The sequence below is a fragment of the Centroberyx gerrardi genome, chromosome 3, assembly GCF_048128805.1.
Source record: "Centroberyx gerrardi isolate f3 chromosome 3, fCenGer3.hap1.cur.20231027, whole genome shotgun sequence".
NCBI lineage: Eukaryota > Metazoa > Chordata > Actinopteri > Beryciformes > Berycidae > Centroberyx > Centroberyx gerrardi.
The window spans coordinates 13,720,761-13,745,286 of NC_135999.1; the positions used below are offsets into that span (position 1 = coordinate 13,720,761).

Here is a 24,526-nt window from a genome sequence, read left to right on the forward strand (position 1 = left end):
ACAACGTACCAGAACCTTGCACAAGAATGCAATGGCAACGCCAGCAGCTTTTATGAATGCTTTGACGCAGTTCTGGTGATCATTCTTTGCATTCTGAGCATGTCCATAAGGCTTATCACTCGTGACCGTCTCAACCCTGCTGCATTATTCATACGCTGCTGATGAACGGCGCAGTCCAGCTGTGCAGGACACTTGCGGATGTGCATCACTCACTGTCAGTGGGGAGGAGAAAGTGTGTGTGTGTGTGTGTGTGTGTGTGTGTGTGTGTGAGGTCACCTACATGTGTCCCGCATCAAAGCCACCCTGCTAACAGACACAAATTACCATGTCAATGCAATATTAACTGAACTGCTGACAAGTTAGTGGTAAATATTCACCACATGACCAGAAATATAATAATTTAATTGCCTTGACACACAGTACTTTCAGTATATGTATGGATTCTAGCACTATATACGTGTAAAGCTCAGTGTAAATGAATGAACACACCCACAATGGCTGTGCTTCCATAGTTACATGAGAATGAGTTCAACTCCATTATCTTGCTACATTATCAAGTAAACACCATAACACATCCGCTTCAGGAGCTTTGCACTGAAGGATCAAACACATTTTATTACAAAATAAATGAGCGAAATGCGGAAATGACTGATGTTCGTGTACAGCACCTCAGTAAAGTAACTTTGTCAAGCAGATTCTTTGAAAACAGAAGGCCTTGACACCAGAGAGGCCATACTTTTACCCTACTCACCCCTGATAAACTCCTTGTCCCCTTAGAATAGCCCAGAAAAAAAAAGTTCCCCCATACATTCTCTGTGCTCTCACACTTAGCGCTAGTATCCCAATCATCCGGCCTGTTGTAAATATACACAGCGTATAAATAGAGGATACTGAGACCTAAGACATTTGGATCCAGTTCCGAGGGTGCGAGCAGGAAGAGGTTTGTGTTCTGCTGCACTTGGTGATTTGGCGCAGGGTGCCCATGACTGTGGTCAGGTCCGAGGGGCGCGGGCACAAATTTTAGAACCGCTCTTGCCGTCACTGCCGCACCGCAAGCCCAGCGCAGCATTTCATCTGCTTAATGGTGGATTAAAGCATCCTACTGGTGGATGGATATGGGCCGGTGCTATCACTTGTCCTGAAGGAGAGCGGAAGCCCATGGAAACAGGCTGGATATAGCAGCTGGATCAGACCCAAACACTGGGCAACAAAATATAAAAATATTATATGCCTCATGAAATTAAAATGGATTTGAGATCTATATATATATATATATATATATTCCTTCAGTGATAAGCTCAAAACTCATTATTGCATCGTTACTGTATGTTGAACAGAGGGGGATTGGTGTATGGCTTCATAAAGAAAACATCATTTACCCATCTTCCAGATCTATGTTTGAGGCTTAATTAGCACCACTAATGAGCTTACTACTGGACAACGGCACTGCCAAAAGGAGAAAGCTGGCTATTGACCCGGGAATGTGTGTGGCACAGTGTCAGGGGATTCCTGTCTTTTAACACTGTCACTTTGAACCAAATGTGTTTGCACCTGGAGCTCATGTTTGCACTTATGGTAAAACGAGTGGGGGGCGGGCCAGGGAACAGTTGGCCAAATCAGCAGGAGAGATATGTTGGGGCTTAACAAATGCTAATTACGCTAATAATCATTTCTCAGGTCATAGGAGAAAGTGACACCACAGTAGTATCACATTGTTCATTCACTGTATACTGTATATATTTCAAAACAACCTCTGTTTGTTACTGTAATCAGGCTATAGGTGCTTTGTTGCAGTTTATATGGTGTCATTTAGGTTAGGATATTTGGAAGTGCATTTTGGTTAATGTGTGAAAGTTAGCAGATAAAATATCCTGTAAAGAAGCAGTGTGGATAACCTTCTCCTCTCTTCTCTTGCCTCCTGTCCTACTACTCCCGCCATGTTTCATTCCTGACTGTCGTAGTTCTTGGTGTCACTTTTATCACCAACCCTGGGTCATGCAGGCTTCCTAGCATTACCCATAAAGTGTCTTCCTTACTCTCACTCATGTCAGCGTGGCCCAATGATCCAGAGGAGAAATGTCAGGCCTGTTTTTATTCAGCGAGATGTACAGTGTATCATGTATATCTGTCGCATAAATAGGCAGCTACCACAGGCCTTTTAGGACTGTACAGTGGATGGTCTCTGGCTAGATTTTGGGGCTTTGTTTGGTACTGAGGACAAGGAACATACTTTCAAAATCAAACAGAGAGAAGGGCAAGAGAAGCTCTTTTTCGTCATGGTAGGTGACTCCAAAAACATGCAGGCAGAAACTTTTAATTAAATCCATTCATCATCACAGTAATTTCTCAACATAACAAACATTTAAATACATTAATGTTGGATAGCTGATGTTTGTCCTGAAACAGAATGTGAACAACTAAGAAAAAGTGAAACACTGTATCCTCAAAGCTAAAGTGGTGTCCTAAATGGATACAAGAACCGCAAAGCAAGTCTGACAAATCTATCTTGTCTAGTTCCTTATTTTTTTTTTTTTTTTTTTTTTTTTTTACAAATTCTTACCTATATGATGTTGTAGACACTACAGAAAAAAACTTAACATGTGGTCTAAAAATCTAGTAAATCATGATTGAATCAACATTTTTCAATACTCAACAACTAACAAATTCTTTCATAAGTAAAAAGCTGAGCTGTTTTAACAGTTTAAAAAGGTGCTGCATCACTGAAACAAATTATTTTCAAACAAGGAAGTAAAAACCACCTAACTTTCTAAAATAGTACAGAGAGCTGTGTTTTTCCACTGCGTCCGCATGAGGCTGTGAGGTCTTTCTTCAATCTGAAAGAGAAAATAATGCACAGAATGGAAAATTAGAATCAGATTCATTTGAAATCCAAATTATATGATTGAACTTCACTATGCTGACCTGTGAACTATAATTGCTCATAAGCACTGCGCTGACCTTAGTTATTGTAAAGCCCTAACTGGTGGTCATTAAATTAATTGTATTGTCTTCTCATCCATAAGCATTCCTCACTGCTGGTTTGCGGGAAACAATGCAAACAATGCATCCTGTCCCACAGTCACGTGTCCCGCAATCATTTGCATTCTCACTTTTAACTCTCAAATGGTAACTTCTGCTTTGGTCAAGTTTATGTGGCCTTTGCCATGACCATTGACCTCTATGCAGAAACATCTGTTTGAGGGAAAGGATACCTGACATAATCCTACACCACATCTATTGATGTGATTTACGCTTAACCATTAAGCTCCTCCAAACCAGTGTATGCCACTTAGGGTGGTGTGACAGCGGGGTTGGGAGGGTTCATCTCAGAGTCATTGGTTAGGTGATGAATATATATATGTATATGTAATACATTAATAATATGCTGCTATATATATGTATAAGCAGGCTTTGTTTATATCTTATATGGAGACTACAGTGTAACTTCTTCAAAGTGCAGCTGTCCAAATATATACATATATATATATAGAATTTTGTTGAGGCTCTCCTTACTACCAGGATTTGAGAGCTGCTGATGTATTCAACAGGTTTTAGGGCCGATAGATGAATTGCACTGTGACAATCATTCAAAGCCAACCGTATGTTTCAAAGAAGTGTTTTCTTCTCACAACCCCCATGCCTATCTGTTGCAATCATAAATTTGACCTGCGTTAATCTCAACTGCAACCAATATAAAGGAGTTTGGTTTGGGACCGGTAATGTGACTACTGAGAATAGGCTCAAGTTGCAGGTAAGGCCTCACATACATCTTAGTCTATGGCCATGCTGAGTTGAGCCATAGGGATAGATAGGGATCTGCGGAGACCAGTTAGCTACTATAGTGAAACCCAGCTGCTGAAAGACTGGGCATTCCATGGGGGATTTAGTGGCTTGGAAGAAAATGCTGAACTGAATCCCATGCAGGGATGTTCATCCTTCTCAGTCTTGCCTGCAAATAGAAAAGCTACAAATGCCATTGGGGTAAAAAAAAAAAATAGAGCTTTTGTTGACTGGCTTTTTCTCCACTGGGAAGATTGAACTGCATTGTTTGTGCAGTGAAAACCAGTTTTAAGGTTTATGTTTTACTCTTTAAATCCCATGTGCTCTTTCTTTATTCTACTTCTTCTTGTGTCTAAAGCCAACGTGAAATGTCACCACACTGCCATTTGCCCTTTAAGCAGATCAAAAAGACAAATCTGGCATTAGAAATTCAATTTGTATTGTCATTGATACAATAATAGGCTATATCACTGTTGCAGGCAACAGCTAATTATTGAAAACTGGAATTAAAACTTATGAAACAACAAAATATGTCAGTGACAACTGGACTTGTATGTATTTGGTGGAGTGATAAATGTCTTTATTGGGGCTATTGACATGGCATGGGGCGTGTACAAAAACAGAAGGAGAAACAACTGGAACAGTAAACCGCATCAGACCTGATGGATTGACTACTCCAAGGTTAAGTAGCCTTCACTAGAATGCAGTGGGAGGCTTCTACAACAAAGCAAGATGCAGATTTATGGCTCAGCTGTAAATAATCTGAATAAATCTGAAGAATCTACAGGCATATTTCAATATAGAACATTTAAGAAAATTCCCAGATTTCTCAGACTTTCCCAGAAGTCATACATAAATGTGGGTTACATATTTGGGTCACACAATGTTGATATGCTTAGTAGCAAGTGACTATAATGTGTCACTAAAAAGTTCACTGAGTTTCAGTGGTATTCAAATGGAATTAAAAGTAATCTATAAATATTCAGTGTCTGGGTTAGGGTTAATTTTAGGATTGAGGTTAATGTTAGAAATAGGGTCAGGTTAGGGTTAGGGTTAGGATAACAAATATGGGTTAGGGTTAGGCTAAGGTCAGGGTGAAGGTTAGATAGTCTGTAGAGATGCAGAAAAGTGACCCTTTGTTGAACTTTTTATCGCCTAATAGTTGAGTATCAACATTGGACAATCCAAATAAAGTGTTACCTAAATGTTCCCTATACTCACCCCTGATATATGCCTAATGGTACAACTGTGGAATATACTGAGCAGGCTTGAACTGCAGCTTTCTTGAAAATGCTTGGTTGTTTCCACAGGTATATTTCAACATCAAATATCTTAGAAGATAGACGTCGCACATCAAAGGAACCCTAAAGTTTTAACATTCTAGTGACTTCCATGCAACATCAGCTGTAGTTCCACCTGGGGAGCAGTTCACTTTAAACTGTGTGTGAATGATGAGAGACAGAGATGTAATAAAACTACGGTGTGGCTCTGACAGTTTGACGCTGGCTGAAGAATGCGGAGCTGATGCCGGAGGCGATACCAGCAGGTGAATGTCCGTCTGTCACCGGGCCTACTGATCACACTAGTCCTGCCAACCGCACAAAGCCAGGACAGGAATGTTTGAAACAGCCAGCCTGGATAGGACAGGAGAGGAAAATATCCCAGGACGAGTACAAGTGTCTACTTCATGGGGCTTTGTATGCTGCTGGAGTCGCAGGTTATTGCAGCAGTGAGACCCATGGGATCTTGGCACATGGGAATGAAAACAGTTACTTCTTTGTGATATGAAATCTTTTCAAAGATAGTTGTGCTCACAGAAGTAACTTTTGACTATTTCACAATGGTGCAGCTGGTTTAGAAACTCTCAAATATCACTGTCCAACTTCAAGGACAAAGTTCTTACATTTCTCACATCTCATTAATGTACATCCGAACTTAACAACCTGCCTCACTTCTACAAATGAATTTGTGAATGAATGTTCCTGTTGCCTATCACACTTACACACACATTTTGGGGAGAACCCTCGACAGGAGATGGGAGGCTTTATTAGATCTCTAATCCAACCTTTGAGGACTATCCGAAGCATTTATCTTGTTAATCCTGTCCCTAGGGAATCTGCTACATAAACAAAGCTTAAGAGCTCTGTCCACAAGTTGATTCATGACAAACTACTTTCTAAGCTACAGTAAGTTGACATTTGTTCTACATGAACGGTGCATTGTCCAATAAATGTAGACAATCTGAAGTACTGCTTATCTGTCACACAGAAATGACTGTGTCAAACCATACCCAGTTATTTCCACTTTACAGAGTGAGGTGCGAAAATAGAGCAAAGCATTAGTAACTAGGTGTAGGGCAGGCAACACAGTGTGGTGTCAGTCTGCAGATCACAAAATGTCAGGGGATGTGACCGACCACAGCTAAAACTGGAGCATAAGATGTGACAACTAAGACTCCACAAAGCCAGCGTTGAAAGAGACTTTGTTTTTAGGGATTGACGGCAGTGTCTGGTGATATGCTCGCTGGGTGCTAATGCCATTTCCTTTTTACATATTACCTACAGATTTTTATTTTTCATTTTGCTACCCCAGATTCTTTCGTTAAGACGTAAAAACATGCTGTAAAGAAGTACAAGCATGCACTACTTAAATTTAGCCCTATAAATGTCTTCTGGGGCACTTGGTAGGCACCTGCCAAAGCATGGAAGTACAAGGGAAGAACGAAGAACATGTGACACTCTTGTTGTGAAATGTCTACAGCGTAAATAGTTAAGGTCAGAGGGTAGCGTGCTTAGACATCTCTCAAAGAACAAAGAAGGTCGGGGCATTAGGGAAAGTAGAAGTGAGAAGTCTTTTTAAGTGACCACTTCCTTTATCCTGCTTTTAAACACTTGACTTTCTATCTTCTAAATCTTTCAGATGTGTGTTCCTCAGACAGAAAACTAATTTGGATTCAACTGGAACGGCAAATTGATTCACTACCACATGATTGAACATAAGAGAGAGAGGGAGAGAGAGAGAGAGAGAGAGAGAGAGAGAGAGAGAGAGAGAGAGTTTATGAATGTATTGAATGTGTTGCTGACGTCTTTTTCAGATTCTGTCTGCATTTCGTGTGCTTTTGGTCTTTCCCGTTGAAATGTAACCCGCTCATCACAGCCGCCGCTACACCTCCGCTTCTGCAGAGACTTGCTCAGTGACAGGTAAAGAATGTGAGAGAGTTGACTCTGACAGTGGGGCCACATCATTCTCTTAGCAGTCCGTGTGTACCCTTTAATTAGGATTGTCTGACCTATGGCCTTGGGAAAGGGCTTCAACCCGGGAGCCTCCACAGGTCATGGAGCCCAAGCAGGACGAGGACACACCCCGTGGTTTTGGGATGGGATGCCTGACACAGGAAGCCGACACTTGAGGTGAGCATGTAATATTCAGACATAAAGGATGGTTTCAGTACAAGTTAGGTGAAACATTTGGAGTGATTTAGTGTGAAAGACTTTCCTCACACAGCACAATTCATCAATACATCCCTCTATCCGCTGCAGACGTGGAATGATCAACGCTCTCTTTCGTGTTGACCTCGTTTGTCACTGTCTCAGCGTCTTTTACAAAAGCACACCATGACCTCATAATAGGGGCTCATGTTCAAAACAACCTCGCCTAAATTGTTTGGAGAGCAATCGAGTCGTCTGCTTTGTCCCATTTTGTTTGGCGCACAATTTTTAACACGATGACAGGGTGTTAAAAAAAATGGCATCCTGGAGAAGTCAAAACACCACAGGCAGATTCACTCTCTTTCTAATTGCAACTGTCACTTATATTACCGGCTAAACTCATAAATGCTTTTTAACTTATTTATTGGCGTTTTAACAAGCGAAATTGGACTCTTTGTTTGCTTTGACCTCCGCCACAGGAAGTGCCGCAGTTTCCATCGCGAGTTTGTTACCTTGTAGTCCGTAACACCGACAGCTGTGTTCCCCAGGAGGAATTCCTCACCAATGATTTACTGTTCATTTTGAAAAAAGATAGATGTGTAGAAGGACTTTGGCTAAAAACATAAAATATTTCCTTGTTGGTAAATACATTTGAAATCATGTCACTATGGCCTTTATATAAAAGGGGAATAGCTAAAACATAATTAAGGCTAAAAGACCAGGCCTCTATTTATTGTTTTAGAGGATGATCCGCCAGAGTGGATGAATTAATTAACTCACACCCTTGAGTGACCTGTGTGTAAATTCACCCTTGTGGCCATTCATATTTAGACATTCCAAATAAAGTGTGTTTGGTCATTAAGGAAAGGCCCCTAATAAAAAGCCAGACAAAGATAGCTGTATGATGGTTGTAGAAAAGAGTTTTTCTGCCTCCCAACCGGAGGTGAATATACTCTGCACACATACCAGTCATCCAACCTGGCGTATCATGTTACACTGCTTTGTAGGTTAGCAGTGATAATGGGGCAAAAAATAGGGTGTGAGGAGTTTTATGGTGAAATAAACAGCCAGCGATCAAATGTGTGTATGTGTGTGTGTGCATGTGTGTGCTTGCATGCATGCCTATTGGTGTGTGTTTGCCAGAGCGAGGGTGTGTCTGTGGACCAAATATATTTAATCTGAACTTCAAAGAGTTTCTCTGCTCACTGTATCTCCCAAAACACTGAGGAGAAAGAAAAGACTTCCTGAGTGGTAAAGTGTTTTTTTTCTAGATAGTTGAGACTAATAATTATATGAATATAAAATCTCACACGGGGCTCATTTGGCATTGATTCTCAACCATGTGAGATGATTTTGAAGCTCCATAGTTGGTCATTAGTCTATATTTCGACGGGAACATGCTTGTCAAAACAGCATCCATCCTGTAACCAATCTCAGGCATTTCTCTTAATGCTGAGTGACACTGCAACACTGGCTTACTTTGCCGAGCCCGGGACACCATGCTACCTAAACACCCCAGAGGTTCAGGTGCTGTCAACACTTAAATGATACAACCTACCTGGCCTATCATCAGATCGTTAAGAAAACACTGTTACCGTGCAATTAAAAAAAACAATCATCAGTCCGTTTCCCTGTGAAGGCATAAGAGGCGCTCACTATACAGCATGCAACTGTAACTGCAGAGGAAAACGCTGATAAAGTTATCAGTGTGTTTCCACTGAGTGCTGACAACTTGATGCTTCACTGATTTCAGTTAATGCAGCTGTCATCATATTTCATGAACACGGGCTTGAAATAGTTTATTGGACCATTGTTCCATTATCCGTATTGTATTGGCCAAGTTCATGCTCAATGGTAAACCATATAACCCTTCTTCACTTCAGGCTACAATATAACCATTGCTAAGTGATCACACGTACATATACAATACACTACCAGTCAAAAGTTTGGACACTTGCATTTGTCTATATTTTTGCTATTTCACGTTTTAGAATAATAGTAAAGACATCAAAACTATCTTATATTTTAGATTCTTTAAAGTAGCCGCCCTTTACCTTGACGGAAAGGCAAAGGCTTTGGAAAGAAATTCATACATAGGCATCAACTTCCCTATTTATATTTGTCTAAGAAACAAATTTCAAGCATTTAAGCATAAACCTTTAGATAAAAATGACTTTAAGAAAAACATAGTACATTCAATCAGGTGTGTCCAAACTTTTGACTGCAGTGTACTGTCATGCTCAAAACACTTCACAAAATGTATATACTGCAGACAAAGCCCTTTAATGATCAGAGTCTAATTGCTATCCATATCCAAACGGCGTTACAAATTGCAAGTTTCAGGTTTCAATTTGCTGACCAAAACTGGATGGTTTCTGGTAGGAAAAGCCGGGCAGGCGGGGGGCAGACCCGGCTGGGACCGACCTCCACCAGCTGTTTCCTCTCTAGATGTGTGAAGGGAGTGTCATCAGTCTGCATTTTCCGACAGTCCCTCCCTCCTGTAAAGCTGCCCAGGTGTAATGGCCGACCTGCCAGTCTGAACCACATCAAACCTCACGAGCAGGAAGCTTCCGCTCACTGTTATTACTGAGATAAGGATCCTGCATTCACCACATGCATCCACCATTGTCATCCTGCCGTAAATCTATGTTTTACACCTGCAGCGGGGTCCCAGGAAAAGAAGACCTTTGTTATTACTGGGCAGTGGGCAAAAGTGCCAAATAGCTAAAGAGTAATACGAGTGTAGAATTTATTTTACACTCTCCACCAACTCCAGTCTTCGTTTATTCATTTATTCAGTGTTCGTTTATTTGTTGGCTGGTGATTATTTCGTTTTTAAAGGCTTGAGGTATGCATGGAGTTACAGTATGAGGGCTGGATATGCTCCTAAGCTCACACACAAAGGCTCATGGGAGACAAAATACCCTGCTCAGCCTCAGATGCTCGACCCTCCTGCTTTCCATGACCTGTCTCTGAACCAACACTACCAACCCTTTCCAATGAGAGCCTTGGCAAATAAAACAAGCTGCTTCTGGCTCGGTACTGGCCTTGTTTATGTCTCACATTTAAATCTCTCTGTCTGTCTTTCATTCTCTTTCCCTCGCCTGCTGAATGAAATATTCATCCCAGGCGGTAGGGATGGTTTCCTCCAACATCGGCCATCAAACATGAAAGCCGAGCGCTGACTGGAAAATAACACAGTGAAGTCCCAGGTCTAATTATGCTGGTTTACGACCTGTCGGCTCATATCCATTATCCACCGCCGTAGAATGGCGAGGGGCCTTTCAACTTCAGTTTCCAGCTTGCTCATCACTGCCTAAACCAGGTGGGAATGAGCGAACGGTTCACTTTTTCTGTTTTCCACTCTTTTTAAAATTGCATTATTCACTGTTTTACAATGTGTGTTAATTGTGTTTTGTGGAAGACAGGCTGACAGTAATGCAGGCCACAGACTCGTTTCTCACCATCTGCTGAGGATATGATTCACCTGTCTTTAAATAGAAGAATTTCCTTTACATAGAGGCTAAATGTGAATAAATATTTTGCAAATTTAGTCCTTTGCATAAAACGGTTTGCCCCCCTGATTTAGAAAACACATCTGTGGCATACTCAGTTCCAGTGTTTTTGTAAATAACGCAGTAACAATAAATGTCATTTAAAATTACACTACAGGGAACTCAAAACAATCAGCGAGCATGTGTGATAGCTTACCATCAGGGCTTGCGCAACCATAAACACTGTAGTATTATAGTACAGCATGTTTGAGAAATTATATACCATATTCTCCAGCCAGGTTGACTGACTATAATGTTACAGGGTGACATGTATGAGAGACCGCAAATTACTGTGCCAAAGGTAAACAAATTAACAAGATAAACAAGTAAGTCAAAATTATTTTGTCACCATATATTTTCTCTATTGCAAGCCATCGAGCTGTTGAATAAATCTCATGAAATGCATCCATGGTGAATGTGGACTGTTATTTGGCCTTTCAAAGGTGCTAATTTTACTTGTGGAATGGCCTGGACCAAGAATACAGAGGTCCTTAATAAACAATAAACAAATAATGCTGGTTTGAGGATTACTTTTATGATTGTTGTTGTGAGTACTGCCAATGAACCATGTCGAAGCTCTCAGGACTTTCTCCAGTGTTTTTCTGCCTACCACACTGTTAGAAACCATGCTCATTAGCTCTGTCTTCAAAGATATTATAGCGCTCTGGATCCTCCAAATAATCACAAAGCTTCAACCTTGAATCCTGGAGAGGGAAGCGGAAAGTCTGACTATTCCTCCGACACCAGGGGGTTGTTGACCAATCCCAGGTTGGAGCTCCAGCCTGATCCATGGCCTAAGGGCGGTGTTATGTGGTAGGTAGGAGCTCTGAATAAGGGGCAACTGTTTAGGGTTCACCTTGGCTGGGGGAGAAGGTGTAAGTGAATGTGGATGGGGAGTGGTTAACCTACTAAAGCGCGATGCATTACCTTCAATGTGATCAAATTCATTTAGATTATCTGAACTGGTTTGTGTGGCCTCCTGCTTGGCGGAGACGCAATCAGAAACTGAAATACTCACTACTGTGAGTGTGATGGGTTGATGTGAAGAGGCAATAATGGAAGAGCAGTATGAAGAGAACGGCAATGCTAGGGACTTAATGAGGCACTGAGGCTCTTTGCCTCACTAGGTCACATACTTTTTACATTATGCATGTGTAATGACATCTCTGTCACATAATTAAATGATTCATGATTAGATGATTAGATATTATTCCATAGTCTGAACCTTGCAAAACTGTTTTCCTCACTGTTTCATCCTGTGTGGTGGTCGCTCTGTCCACACATCCAGGTGGAGATTGAACAAAAGGCTCTCTAACCATGTAAATAGAGGATTTGCAAAGTGTTTTGGGTGGCCAACTAAATCTTTCCATATGATTAATAGAATTAGAACTGCTGATTTATCATCAATATACTGAATCTGTCTACAGTATTTTATATAGTTCTACTACCAAAGAATCATAAAAGACTGAAGACATGAAACTGTCCAGTGCAAAAAAAGAGTAGAGTTAGTGAAAAGTTAGTAAAAGGGTTAGTCTTAGAGAGTGAGAACTGACAGCCTATGATGAGATGGAGATGCCTCTCTGAAGGTGGCTTTTTTTTGTGAAAGGGGAGGTGAACTGTGACCGCTAACACTCCGCATCTGAGCGGCTGGGGCCTCAGATCCGGGCTTATCATCAGCTGTTAAGAGCAGCGTGAATTCCTCCGGCCTCGGGCCCCGGCCCCGGGTGCAGCGCGGCGAGCTTCTGAGCAGAAAGAGAGCACAGGTGCAGAAGTGGGCTATACATCCTGAAGCACATGATGATTAGACTGAGAGGGTCCAAGCTACTACTCATGTCGGAGGAATCTCTTCTGCCAATGGAAGATAGAGCAGGAGGGAGCAAAGGGTGAAGGAAGGAGGCCACTGTTCACACATAGCACTGCTACAGAAACAGGAAGAAACCAGAAGAGGTGATGCAAAGAGTATTACTAATTTTAATGGATAATAGATGGTTAGGAGTTTTATTTGTTTCCACCAGTCCAGTAGAATCGCTTAAAACATACTAAAAGATGAGCATCCAGGAGGTGCTTTGTTCAAAATCATAGAGAGTAACTTCATATATTCAATCTGTGATTATTCAACCCTCAAGCAATTAAAAGGAATGATATACTGTATGCTGTGATGCTGTCCCATGCAGCCAGCAGTAACACTCAATTTTGGATGCACTGGCATCCGAAACATCACGGAATAAGTTTACAGCTTCCATAGTGTGTATTTATAAAGCATTGGATGTCAGACTTATCAAAGTGATTTACAATTTTGGGAACCAGGGACAAGCACATTTTAATAACTTTAGATTTATTGGTTATGACTCCTCTATTTATACTATGTTAATTCAGGATGGGGAACTGTAACACGGCACTCCCAGCGGTCGTTTGTGGCCTGCTGACCTGCGAGGGGGTGGGGGTGGGGTGGGGTTGGGGGCTCTCTCTTTACTAACACCTGAGCTGGTTAAGCGGTGCAGCAGCTGCAGCAGGGCGTCCGCTGTGGGCTTACCATGGTTCTGAGGCACAGCAGGGGGTCGGAGAGGCCTTCATGCCTCACACCGGGCTGTCGAGGGGAACTTCAGAGAAGACGTGGCTCGGCTGCCAATCTGATCAAAAGGCGGACAAGACAAGGGTTGACAACGGGTGATGAGTAGATATGAATCATGATGTCAAGTCAAGAACCACTTGCATCCGCTGACAATTCTTGAAGTCGACTCTGTGCACATGCATTAGTTTGACATGTTCAGGTACAAATATGACACAGGATGATGAGTGGTTTGCCCTCTCCATTTTGATATGAAATCTGCAAAAGTAACGAAAGTCCGGAATCCTGTGGAACGATCTGCAACATTAACCTATACAGTTATATTTTTCAAACATGAATACTGATCATTATAAAGCCTTTTTATTGTGAATAATGAATGCAATGTCAGCTTCCACTACAATGTACATGGAAGTTGTAGGACTCCAAATGCTTCCCACTACAAGACAAAGGGACTTTCTGAGTATGTTGTGAAAAGGTATATACCTCTTGGGTGTGTCTCCTATGGACAATAAAGATCCAGGCTATATTTTCTCAAAACAGACAAAGCCTATATTGAGTTTGGTTTGAAAAATAACACAGTGAATGAATGTCTAGTTGTTAGTTCGCTTTTTTGTCACCTAATTAGAGGAAAATGTGTTGAAATGTGATCTGGCAGTATGTTGGAATTAGGATAAGGACATAGCTAAGGAGCTGTCACTGTCTCACTATTCTGTCAACATCAACCCCATGCAGGGCTGCAGTGTGTACAACACGCGACACTGTGCAGTAGCAGCACAGGCTACTGCTGTCACCTCTCAACCCTGAGCGGATGAAAACATTTAATCAGTGGATGAGCGTATACTGTGCACAGTGTGTGACTATGCAGGGTAGCTTTCTCAAATCGTTCACATCAAAGATAACAAGAGAAATAGTGATAACCATCTTCCAACAAGTCATATCTCTTTTTAGGAAGAGTGTGAGGGGGGAAAGACACTATTGTTTAGTTAATATGATTAGATAAAGCAATGAGAAAAAGTTATTTTACTACATCAGTGGCCTTCTCAAATTATCATGATTGTTTAAATGGCCATAGACTAACTTTAAATCATCATACCAACCTCTTGCTGCTGCCCCAGTCTTGGCAGCGTTGTTGCTGTTGTTCTTGTTTGGCTCTTTCAGCGATTCCACTGAGGTCTTGTTGGAGACGGCGCCTTCATCATCAGTTTTCTCTTCCAGGCTCTGCTCCACAGGGGCAGCGGGGGTCGGCTCAACAGCGTCCTCCTTCGCTTTGTCCGCAGAGCCGTCTGGGGACAGAGCCAGGGCTGCAGGGTCAGTGCTGGGATCAACAACAGATTTATCAGCCTCAGCTGTGGATGACAACAGAAACAAATCACATCGCTGTTTAAGTGGTTATCAAGAACATTAATGCTGGTAATCCATTCTGAATGCAGTTACAGCTTGTGTAAGGTAAGTAAAAACAATAAGTAAACAAATTTAAACCGCACACACAGGCTGAATCGTATTAGAAATTGTAGGAAAAACACAACACATTCACTTGACACAAGTTTAGTGGAAACTGTTGCAATAAATCAATTGTGTAATAGGCTACTGTTAACACATTTCCCCAGAATCTAAACTTCTTCAACAACAGCGGATTTGTTGTCTGCATCACCGCGCCTTGTATTTAGCTGCCACATAATAACAGCATTTCCACCCGCATGGCCTGAAGTGGTTCTGCCCTCTCTGACAGTCAGGGGGATTTCTCCTGGGCTAAGGCATCTGAGGGGGGCCACCATGTCGGTAATGAGGCGGCTGATTACTGACCAGGTCCTAATGAGCCACAGCCACGCAGCTGTTGGAGGCTGTGGGAAAGTATGGTGGCCCCATCATTATCTGACCCAGGGTTATGTGGAGGGAAAGGGGAGATGAGAGGGAGAGGAAGGTGACCGTTGTTCTAGACATTAACTGTGCCATGACTAAGATGGCTCCTCTGCCTCTGCTACCTCAGGCAGGAGTCCAACCTGCAGAAAAAACACCCTCTCTGGAGGACGACTGGGGTACTCATCAGAGATAGCACCCTTCCTGACTGACTCTCAGTATTTATGAGGTTGAGAATTCTTGGTCCAAATGTGATATTTAATAGGGAAATTGTCATTGTAGCTGTATGGGGCAAGTGCCCCAAGCAGATCTGACAAAATGGGGAAGTTGGCAAAGATGAAAATTAAAGCTGCACTAGGCAAGATTTTTATACAAAAATACACCTGTCTCATCAGCCTAAATCAATACAGAAGAGCTGCAATAGAGAAGAGCCATCCTCCCTAATAGAGACCCTGTAGATTTGCCCAAGATTTGTCAAAATTAAATTCTGGTGTCAGGTATGTACTCCACCCACAGAAAGTGACAAATTGAAACTTAAGAGTGAGATACAATCTGTCTCCTAAACAGCAGCAAATAACCCTGGACTCACCATCATTAGATCTTTTGCCTCTCTTGTCCCTTTGGTATAAAGCATCACAGACCGGCCAGGTTGGTAAACAAGAGCATGCTGTGTGCAATTTACTGATGTCACGTTACATGATTCCTGGGTATTGAAGTTCAAGTTACCTATCACTCGTTGCCTAGTGTAGCTTTAAGTTTAGTCATTAGTATGTGCATTGATGTTTGTTGTCTCCAGCATCATTACTCGTCACACTGATGTCATTCTGTGGTTTAAAGATGATCGCTCATCACTGATGGGACACAAGTGACATTCAAGTTGTTTCCTCTTTATGCAAAAAGAACTTCTCAAAATATGTATAGGTCCACCCAAATCTGCTTAAAAGACCATTCAAGTAAGAGCCGCTCATTGCACCACTGTCACATTTAAGCCAACTTAAATATTTAGAGTGTGTGTGCCTGTGTGTGTGCACATGTGTGGGTGTGGGTTGCAGGGTGGGAGACGGGGTGAGATTGTGATTAAGGTGTGAAACAGGATTGTGGTTATTTTTGGTCTTCTCTTTCCTTGCAGAAAGTTCTATTAGTTGCAGCAGACTAAAATTTCTTGTTGCTGCAAAAGTTTTGGCTATTCCAGAATCCATCATGAGCCAAGTGTCTGGTTTGTTTCATTTCACTTCACTTCAGTGTTCAGTGTTCACTTCAGTAATGGATACATTTAAGAGAAAACGAGTGAGTTTGAGAGTACTGGACAAGCAGTCACCAGCAGCCAAATTTTATGTGTCTCCTTGCCATTGAAGTGAATCAAAACAGCAGCGAGGAGCCCAGGTGCACAGTGAGCAACCTGGGCTGTCCATCTGCTCTGATGGCTGTGAAACTTTCTGAAGACAATGTTGCGTTATTTCTTTCCCATGAGAGGAAAAGAACCATTTGAAAAGTAGCTACTTTTTAAAAGTGGCCATCAACACTGTCTATTTAGACAAAGTGTGGCCCAGGGCAGAGAGGCGGGTTCAGACACGACTCAACCTCTGCAACTCAGCCTGGGAAGACCTCTAGAGAAAATAGCAACATTTCATCCATTCTCAGACCAAACGAAATATCAAAGCGATTAGAGAGGAATAAGCAATCCTGCATTTAATTGTCTAATTGTTTGATCATAATGACTAAATTTCCAGCTTGTTTAGAACGTATCGGCAAACATCCAACATTCACAAGTGTTTTAGTTCTGTTACCTAAAATCTGGATTTTACCTCACAGGATAATCAGGGTTTGAAAACTCTACCATACTCTCTGCCATACTTCATACTGTATAGCAAAATGACAACATGCCTGACAACCACTCTAAAGGACATTAGGTGTAAGCTGTAGTTATGGCCAGCTGACAAGGCTAGTAATTTCTTCACTTGGCTTCCATTTCCATCAAGTGGTGGACTTCAGTATTGCATACCACCTTTCAGCTTTTCATATTTTAAAAAAATGACATGGAATTGTTTGTTAGTTGTGTTTACACTTTCCGTCAGAGACATTTCAAAATCTACTTTGTTCCGTGGAAGGAAGTAGGCCACCAAACTGTTAAATGCTCATGATGACCCAGCTGAAGATTAGTTTCCCATTTAACTACTGGGGGCTGATGATGGTTTTAGCGATGGCTAAACATACTCTAGGTTTCCTGTTGTCACTTGACAAATTTCTCCTCGGGGACAATAAAGTTGAAGTTGAGCTGAGTTGAGTTGAGAAAGTCTTATCTCATTTGAGTAATTTGTTTCACACATGCGTCATTTTGCGGTAGAGTAGTGTATGAGTCAGACTCTTCACATTTTTGCGTTTCCTTTTCCTGTTAATAACAAGGAAATATTCTACATGCAGGAATCTGAGCGCTCAGAGTGTCTCCACACTGTAGCGAGCTGTCACGTACTTCCTTTTATTCAATTGAACTGATGTTGCAAAAGAGGAAGCAAAGTGACACACACACTTTGTCCACAAAACACAAAAAAACCCAGATGTCTTCTCTCTTGTCCCCTACTGGGCTGTGTTGATATACAACACACAATGAAGGCTGAAAGTCAGTCGCAGCCCAAGGCTCGGTCCTCACCTCTCTGCTCCTCCTGTCCCTCGGGTTTTGCCGCTGGTTCTTGCGGCTCCTTTGTATCAGGTTCCGCACTGGTAAAGGTCTGCATACCTGGAAAATGAGCGTGGTGTCAAATCCAGGTCATTCAGTAGATAATTAGCAAGAAAACGCAGAAATGATCACATTTCTGCGATAATAGAACAGTATAATCAACTGTGGCCTTGTTTGTTGATGCTGGGTGTGTTTGACTGACTGACCGTTCTGAGACACAGAATCAACATGTGCATCAGGCTCCACGGTGCTGAGAGGGATCTGGGCATCGTCCGGCCTGGAGTGGAAGTCAACAGAGTACCGCTGCAGGAGCAGAAGGTTCACAACACACACACACATACACACACATCAGCACCTCCACAATAATGTGTGTGTGTGTGCGTGTGGTAGTAGTGGTGATGGTGGGGGGGGGGGTGTTTACAGAACACTCACCCTTGCTCTCTTGCGTGAGATGTAGCAGGCTACTCCAAGCACAAGGGCAGCAAGGACTATCACAATTATGATGATGATGCCTTAGGGTAGTAAAACAATTCATGTGTGTGAAGAAAACATCTGTCGACAGTGTGACAGTGCAATGTGGCCCTGAGCAAATACTTTAATTTATTTTATACGGCCCCAAGTATAGCTCTACCTTGAAACTACATGCACTGTGGTTGGATATGATTTGAGATATGCTAGGTTGCATTTAAAAGTAGCTCACCAGTGCTGTCACTCATCTCAGAAGTGTTCTTTTCAGTGGTGGCGGTTGTAGCTGATGAAAACATAAAAACTTTTTTTATTTTATTCATTATATTTTTTAAATGAGAATCAGTAAAGCAGACGGGCATGCAAACACCAAACAAAAACACAGGCCTTTGGAATATGGGTAGCAGGGAGCAAAATAAGTAAAGATAAAATAAATAAACAAATAAAAAAAGGGAGCCTGCACATCCAGTATAAGCCTGCTGATGATAATCAACTGGCATTCACAACATAGTCATAAGCCATTAGGGTTGGGAAAACTGCTTTCAGAATACAATCTGTTACTGATTACTGATTAAAATGCATAAAATTGTAATCAGAAACATCCACCACTGGAAAATTCAAACTCAGCTACTTTGATTTTTCTTTATGACAGAAAAATAGTGTTTAGGATTTGGGACGGAGAGACACTTCCCTATCATTCAACATTATCATTCAACAGTATTGCGAACATTTCAAAATAGCAAAAATGTACGGCAGGTGGTGGGAACAACTAGTTTCTGTTATTTAATCAGTCTGTCATTGGCTTACTCACATTATAACACAAAGCTATGAATGTAGTTTGTCAAGATAACAAATATCAATTCTGTTGCTATTCATAGCTGTTCAAGGGTATCGATAGGGTATGTAGGTTGTTGGACAGAATCTAAACTGTACATACTGTACATCCCAACTATATATTCATCATAATGTGTTAATAATAATGTGAAAATGCTCCAAGCCAATGCAGGGAATCCAACATCGTCAAATACAGTTTATTCACACTTGCTGAGAACATTATACTGATTTTCTGAAAGAGAGAAATGTATCTAAATTCACAAATTCCACAACTCACTTTTTGTGATTTTCTTTCTAGATGGTGTGGTTGAAGGAGGACGAGGGGGTTCAGATTTGGCTGGAAAGATCGTGGTGATGGCCGTGACACCTTCAGGAATTAGGCTTTTATTAATATCTTAATATCTTGTTATTAAATATAATTGATTAAAACAACAACAACAACAACAACAACTATAACAACTATGAAAGCAAAGAAGGTTGATGTGATCATTTTTGGGACTCCAGCACCTACAGGTACAAGCATCAAACTGTATATAGTTCAGATAATTATTCTCACCTGCCGTTGTACCCTGTCCTGTTGAGGGTGCGGTTGGGCTGTTGCTGGTTGTGTTTAGGATAATGGTGGCATTCATTGTCATTTTGGTGGTGTTCATGCTGCTTGTGGTGTTCATCCTGGGCTTTGTGGTGTTCATGTTGGTCATTGCGGGGTTCATCATGGGCTTTGTGGGGTTCATCATGGGCTTTGTGGGGTTCATCATGGGCTTTGTGGTGATGTCACTCGATGTTGTGCTTTGTGCTATGGCAGAAGCCATAATAAGACCTGCGAGAAAGGCGAGGACAATTTTCAAAAGTATCCATTAGGGGAGTACAAAGATTACCAAAGTTTTGAGCAGAAAGACTTGGCTTTCTTGTCCTATGAAACCAAACCTCATCATCAAACAAATTCAAACAGCAACAAATAGCATCAAACTAAATGCTTTACTATACTGACAATGAGTAGCTGTTTTGTTTTACAGGATTTATGTGCATTGCTGAGGCTTAATACACACAAGATCAAGCATGCACTGCATCCTCAAACTGTAACTTAACTGTGTTAATTGCAGTCCTTAACGGGAAGTAGCTAAATAGAGTGTGTTGAGGAGTGGTCCTCTTTGCCCAGTGACGTCTCCCTTGTACAGTGTTTCATGTGCTGTATGTTATGCTCTGGCTTCCCAGAGAACGCACCAAGACATTGGATTAAATTAAAGAAAAGAAAAAGAAAACAATAAATCTACTGGAATAGTAGCAGGATAGTAGTAGGATTATTCATTAGTAATGCAATTTCACCTCTCTCAGTTCCTTTTTTTAATTAACAATTTATTCTCATAAATACTGAGATTCTAACTATTCGTATTATTACCATTTACAATTTATGAACTCATAATCTAAATGCTACTCCCCCTGTTGACTCCCTGATGGGACCCCAGAGAGCAGACCACATTAATTTCAAACCACATTAATTTTGACAACACAACTCCACCCTTTTGTTTCTTTCACAATTTAAGTCAAACCAGGTAAATTTAATTAATAAACATAAACACATAAAGAGCCTTACCCAAGATAAAGACAGTAGGACCAATCGATTGCATTTTAAGTCACTGTGTGATGGCAGCAGTAGGTGGGAAAAGTGAATTGCTGTGTATGCTGTATATGTTATCAAAGCTCTGTGCCCCGGTGCTGATGGTTTAATACACCGTTCTTCTCACTGAATGTGTCTTACTGAGTGTTGCATGCCGCTAAAGGAACCACAAAAGAGGATCTACGCCTCTGACCACAGCAGGATGCATCAGAGAACAGTGTTGCTCAAATACGCGTGCGAGAGGAAACATACTGTTGATCCGTTGCTTCAGACTCTCTTTTCTTTTTCAGGTTTTGTCCTGAATTTTGTCAAAGAGTGGCAGATGTCTTTTCGTTTTGACAAAAACAAGGAATAACTGTTCTATGCACCTGTTCCACTTTAAATGAAATGCCGATTCATTTGGTGAACAACATCATTTCTCTGCCACCTTCTTCATCTTGATGGATCGATTGCATCACCTTATCTGCAAGACACAGATGTCTGCTCCTACCCTGTATGATTCAGCATATATTACATTTACATACACAATAGTAGGTCCTTTTTGATGGTTGAAAAAAAAAAAAATATTTTCCTTATTGGCTAAGGGGTTCATTTATTCATTTTTTTCTCTATTTAGCAATAAATGATAAAAGATTCTAATAACAATTGTAACTTTGTCTTTTCCCCCCCTAAGAAACTGGTAATGTTGCAGTTTCAAAAAAGATCTTGAAGTCAGTGCAATTTTTTCATACTTGTCAGTACTATTTTCTGCTCACTAGATGTCGCCGTGACTAAAGGGAAAGACGCCAGACAGGCATAAAGGAGGGCAAAGCAGTGTTGTGTCGTCTAGCTGTAAGGGAGGACTAACTTTAACTGACTTTGTGTCTGATTTATTGCAGCAATAGCAATAAAGAGTGGGTTTAACAAAAAAATACCTCTAGGTGTTAGACTGTAAATCCTCAAAACAAGTAACAAATTTAAGTTGTATTGCAATCTGCCATTGTTGAGGGTTGATGGGAATGAAAAAAGAACATTGTTGAAGAGGGATGAAGGCAGAGACTGGATGCTATTTTTGTGTTTGAATCTGTTCTAATGAGCATTACAGTGTGATAGAAGAGCATATGATGATACCGAGAAAGCAAAATTACCAGTCTGTGATGTTACCACTGATCATGTGTGTGCACGCTCCTGTGTTGTTCGCGCAAGTGTGCCTGCGTTATCGTGCTTGCGTGGGTGGCGTTGTTGTAAGGGTGTGTGCGCTGAGCCTGGTAGGTTCATTTATTACTGTTTATATCCCCATGCCAATGGTAATCAGCAGAGGGATTAGTGTTAACTGCCACCCAGTCACTGGCAGGCTCCACGTGGGCCACCAACGGCCCTCCTGCAGACTGGCCCGGCCGGCAGACCTGGCCGGGCCGCTGCTCACAGTGACGAAGACTGGGAGTCCGCTAATCCTGAAGAAAGACCCTGTCCAGCTTCCCCAGGGCCACCTATCACCACATCAGAGCCCAGGCACCAGCGCCAGGCTTGGCCCAGTGGATGAGCTAATCACTCCCCTCCGAGATGTGGAGGGAGAGAAGAGAAGAGAGGAGAGGAGAGGAGAGGAGAGGAGAGGGAGAGAAGAGAAGAGAGGAGAGGAGAGGAGAGGAGAGGAGAGAGAGGTAGAGAAGAGAGGAGAGGAGAGGAGAGGAGAGGAGGAGGGGAAGAGGAGAGGAGGAGAGAGGAGAGGAGAGGAGAGGGAGAGAAGAGAGGAGAGGAGAGGAGAGGAGAGAGGAGAGGAGAGGAGAGGGAGAGAAGAGAGGAGAGGAGAGGAGAGGAGGAGGGGAAGAGGAGAGGAGAGGAGAGGAGAGGGAGAGAAGAGAGGAGAGGAGAGGAGAGGAGAGAGGAGAGGAGAGGAAAGAGGAGACACAGTGAGAGAGAGAGTGTGTGTATGTGTGTGTGTGTATGTGTGAGGGAGAGCGAGAGAGGAGAGAGAGAGAGAGAGAGAGAGAGAGAGAGAGAGAGAGAGAGAGAGAGAGAGAGAGCTGGACCACCCACCCGGAGGATTCAGAGGCACAGGATTCACAGCCCATTCTGTTGACCTGCCACACCGCCCCAGCTCTGGGCAAGGCCCTCCCCAATTGTTCCGCCTGCTAACATGAGGAGGGGGTTAGACAAGGGGGATGGGGGGTGGACTAGCAGTAAACAGTGGGCTGAGCTTCTCTCCTTCAGCGCACAATGGGGCTGAATTGTGTCGGGGCTGGAGCACTTTTTAGAGTGGCCCTGCCATGGGGCCTGAATGAAACATCTGTGGAGGCTGAGCCCGAGGGAGAAAATGCTATTTTGCTGTTCAACCACACTGACAACCTGTTTTCTCTTTCTTCACCCACCCCCCCCTTCCACTTCCCCCCTCCCTCTCTGTTCTTTCTCCCTTGGCCTTGTAAAACTATTCATACTGTATACTCACATTTGCCAAGCAAGTAACAGAGAAGCAACAGTAAACGAGAGAGAGAGAGCTAGAGAGAGAGAGAGAGAGAGAGAGAGAGAGAGAGAGCGAGAGAGAGAGAGAGAGAGAGAGAGAGAGAGAGAGAGACATGACTTGTTTCAATGTTTTGTTGAAGGATACAGTGTGCTGGCAAGTGGATTTTTACATATTTTTCCCACATGCATATAAATCCACACATGAGGAACTTTAAACTTTATAGCTTATAACTTCTTTGTTTTTGTGTGGACATTGCTTTGAAAAAAAAATATTTGCAGAGACCACACTGCATTGCTGCATACAAAAATGTTTAAATGCAGCCTCAATTAGCAATGCAAGAGTGAGGTCAACATTTAACAAGACTCAGATATATTTTGACACGCAGAGAAAAATCTGCGTACGTGATACTTTTTTCATACTTAGTTTAATGCTTATTTTTTTTGGCCAAAATCCTATTGCATGCACTTAAAACTATTAACTTTCATTAATTCCTCCAAGTGTAGAAGCCCGCAGGCTTCAGATGGCCAATGTGCTTTCAACAGATCCTCTGAATACAGTAGCGTATGGAGGCTATCACGGCTGTCAACCTCCACACAGAGTGCTGCGAGTCCATCCATCCATCACCATCACCTCCCTAAACCACCTTCCCAGAAAGAACCCCACGCTCTCAGCCCACTCCCCTCTCCCCAACAGTCCATATGATGTTGACACGGTTTCCCGGTGCAGCTCAATGGGAGAGACCACCGAGACGTTTCAATTTAATTGAAGGGGAAACAAAGACCCCTGCCTACTTCCTGGTCACCCATTTTCTTTAATCAATTTCCTCCCTTTGGTCCTATATCATCTGTAATTACTTTCCCTTTCCCGCCCCTTGTGGGTTCCCTCCTGGAGCAAAGGTCCACACACACACACACACACACACACACACACACACTCTACGCGGCCTGCTGTGCTAACCCCCTACCGTAAGCAGCCAATACCTTCAGCATCAATACTCGTTGGCCCTCCAGCCCCCTTTGGCTCCTCAGGCTTGAACAATGGGAAAGGCCCACTGGCTCCAGAACCCCACCAAGCAACCCCTGCCCCTGCCCACCTACCTCACTAAACCCCCAGACACACACACACACACACACACACCCACACACACACTAGGTTCATGCGGTATGTACTCTTATATGCAAAAACACAGACACTGACACACATAGGGCGCACGAGCCTGCAGTGAATGGGGGAGGGAGAAGGGGGGGAGCAGGGCCACTTTAAATACCAGCTCAGCTTGTAATCACTGGGGTTTGAACTTAGAAGAC

At 42.4% G+C, this 24,526-nt stretch overlaps 1 protein-coding gene across 1 annotated transcript; it reads right to left on the reverse strand.

Annotated features, from left to right (window-relative positions):
- Positions 1–2,283: 2,283 nt before the first annotated feature.
- On the reverse strand, positions 2,284–20,897 carry LOC139921824 (uncharacterized). The gene is made up of 10 exons (XM_071912196.2): positions 20,756–20,897; positions 19,718–19,981; positions 19,439–19,528; positions 18,563–18,613; positions 18,295–18,374; positions 18,069–18,165; positions 17,836–17,922; positions 14,429–14,677; positions 13,296–13,392; positions 2,284–2,834 (listed from the first exon to the last, which is right to left on the reverse strand). Exons 1-9 carry the CDS (start codon positions 20,787–20,789, stop codon positions 13,340–13,342), a joined length of 1,005 nt encoding a protein of 334 aa, XP_071768297.2. The 5' UTR covers positions 20,790–20,897; the 3' UTR covers positions 2,284–2,834; positions 13,296–13,339.
- Positions 20,898–24,526: the final 3,629 nt, after the last annotated feature.

Excerpts from the sequence above, each read along its gene's own strand:
- LOC139921824 (XM_071912196.2), bottom strand. The coding sequence starts at position 20,789 with ATGCAATCGATTGGTCCTACTGTCTTTATCTTGG. Across the intron at positions 19,982-20,755 it reads TCCTACTGTCTTTATCTTGG|GTCTTATTATGGCTTCTGCC; the intron begins GTAAGGCTCTTT and ends CCTTTCTCGCAG. Across the intron at positions 18,614-19,438 it reads TAGAAAGAAAATCACAAAAA|CTACAACCGCCACCACTGAA; the intron begins GTGAGTTGTGGA and ends TGTTTTCATCAG.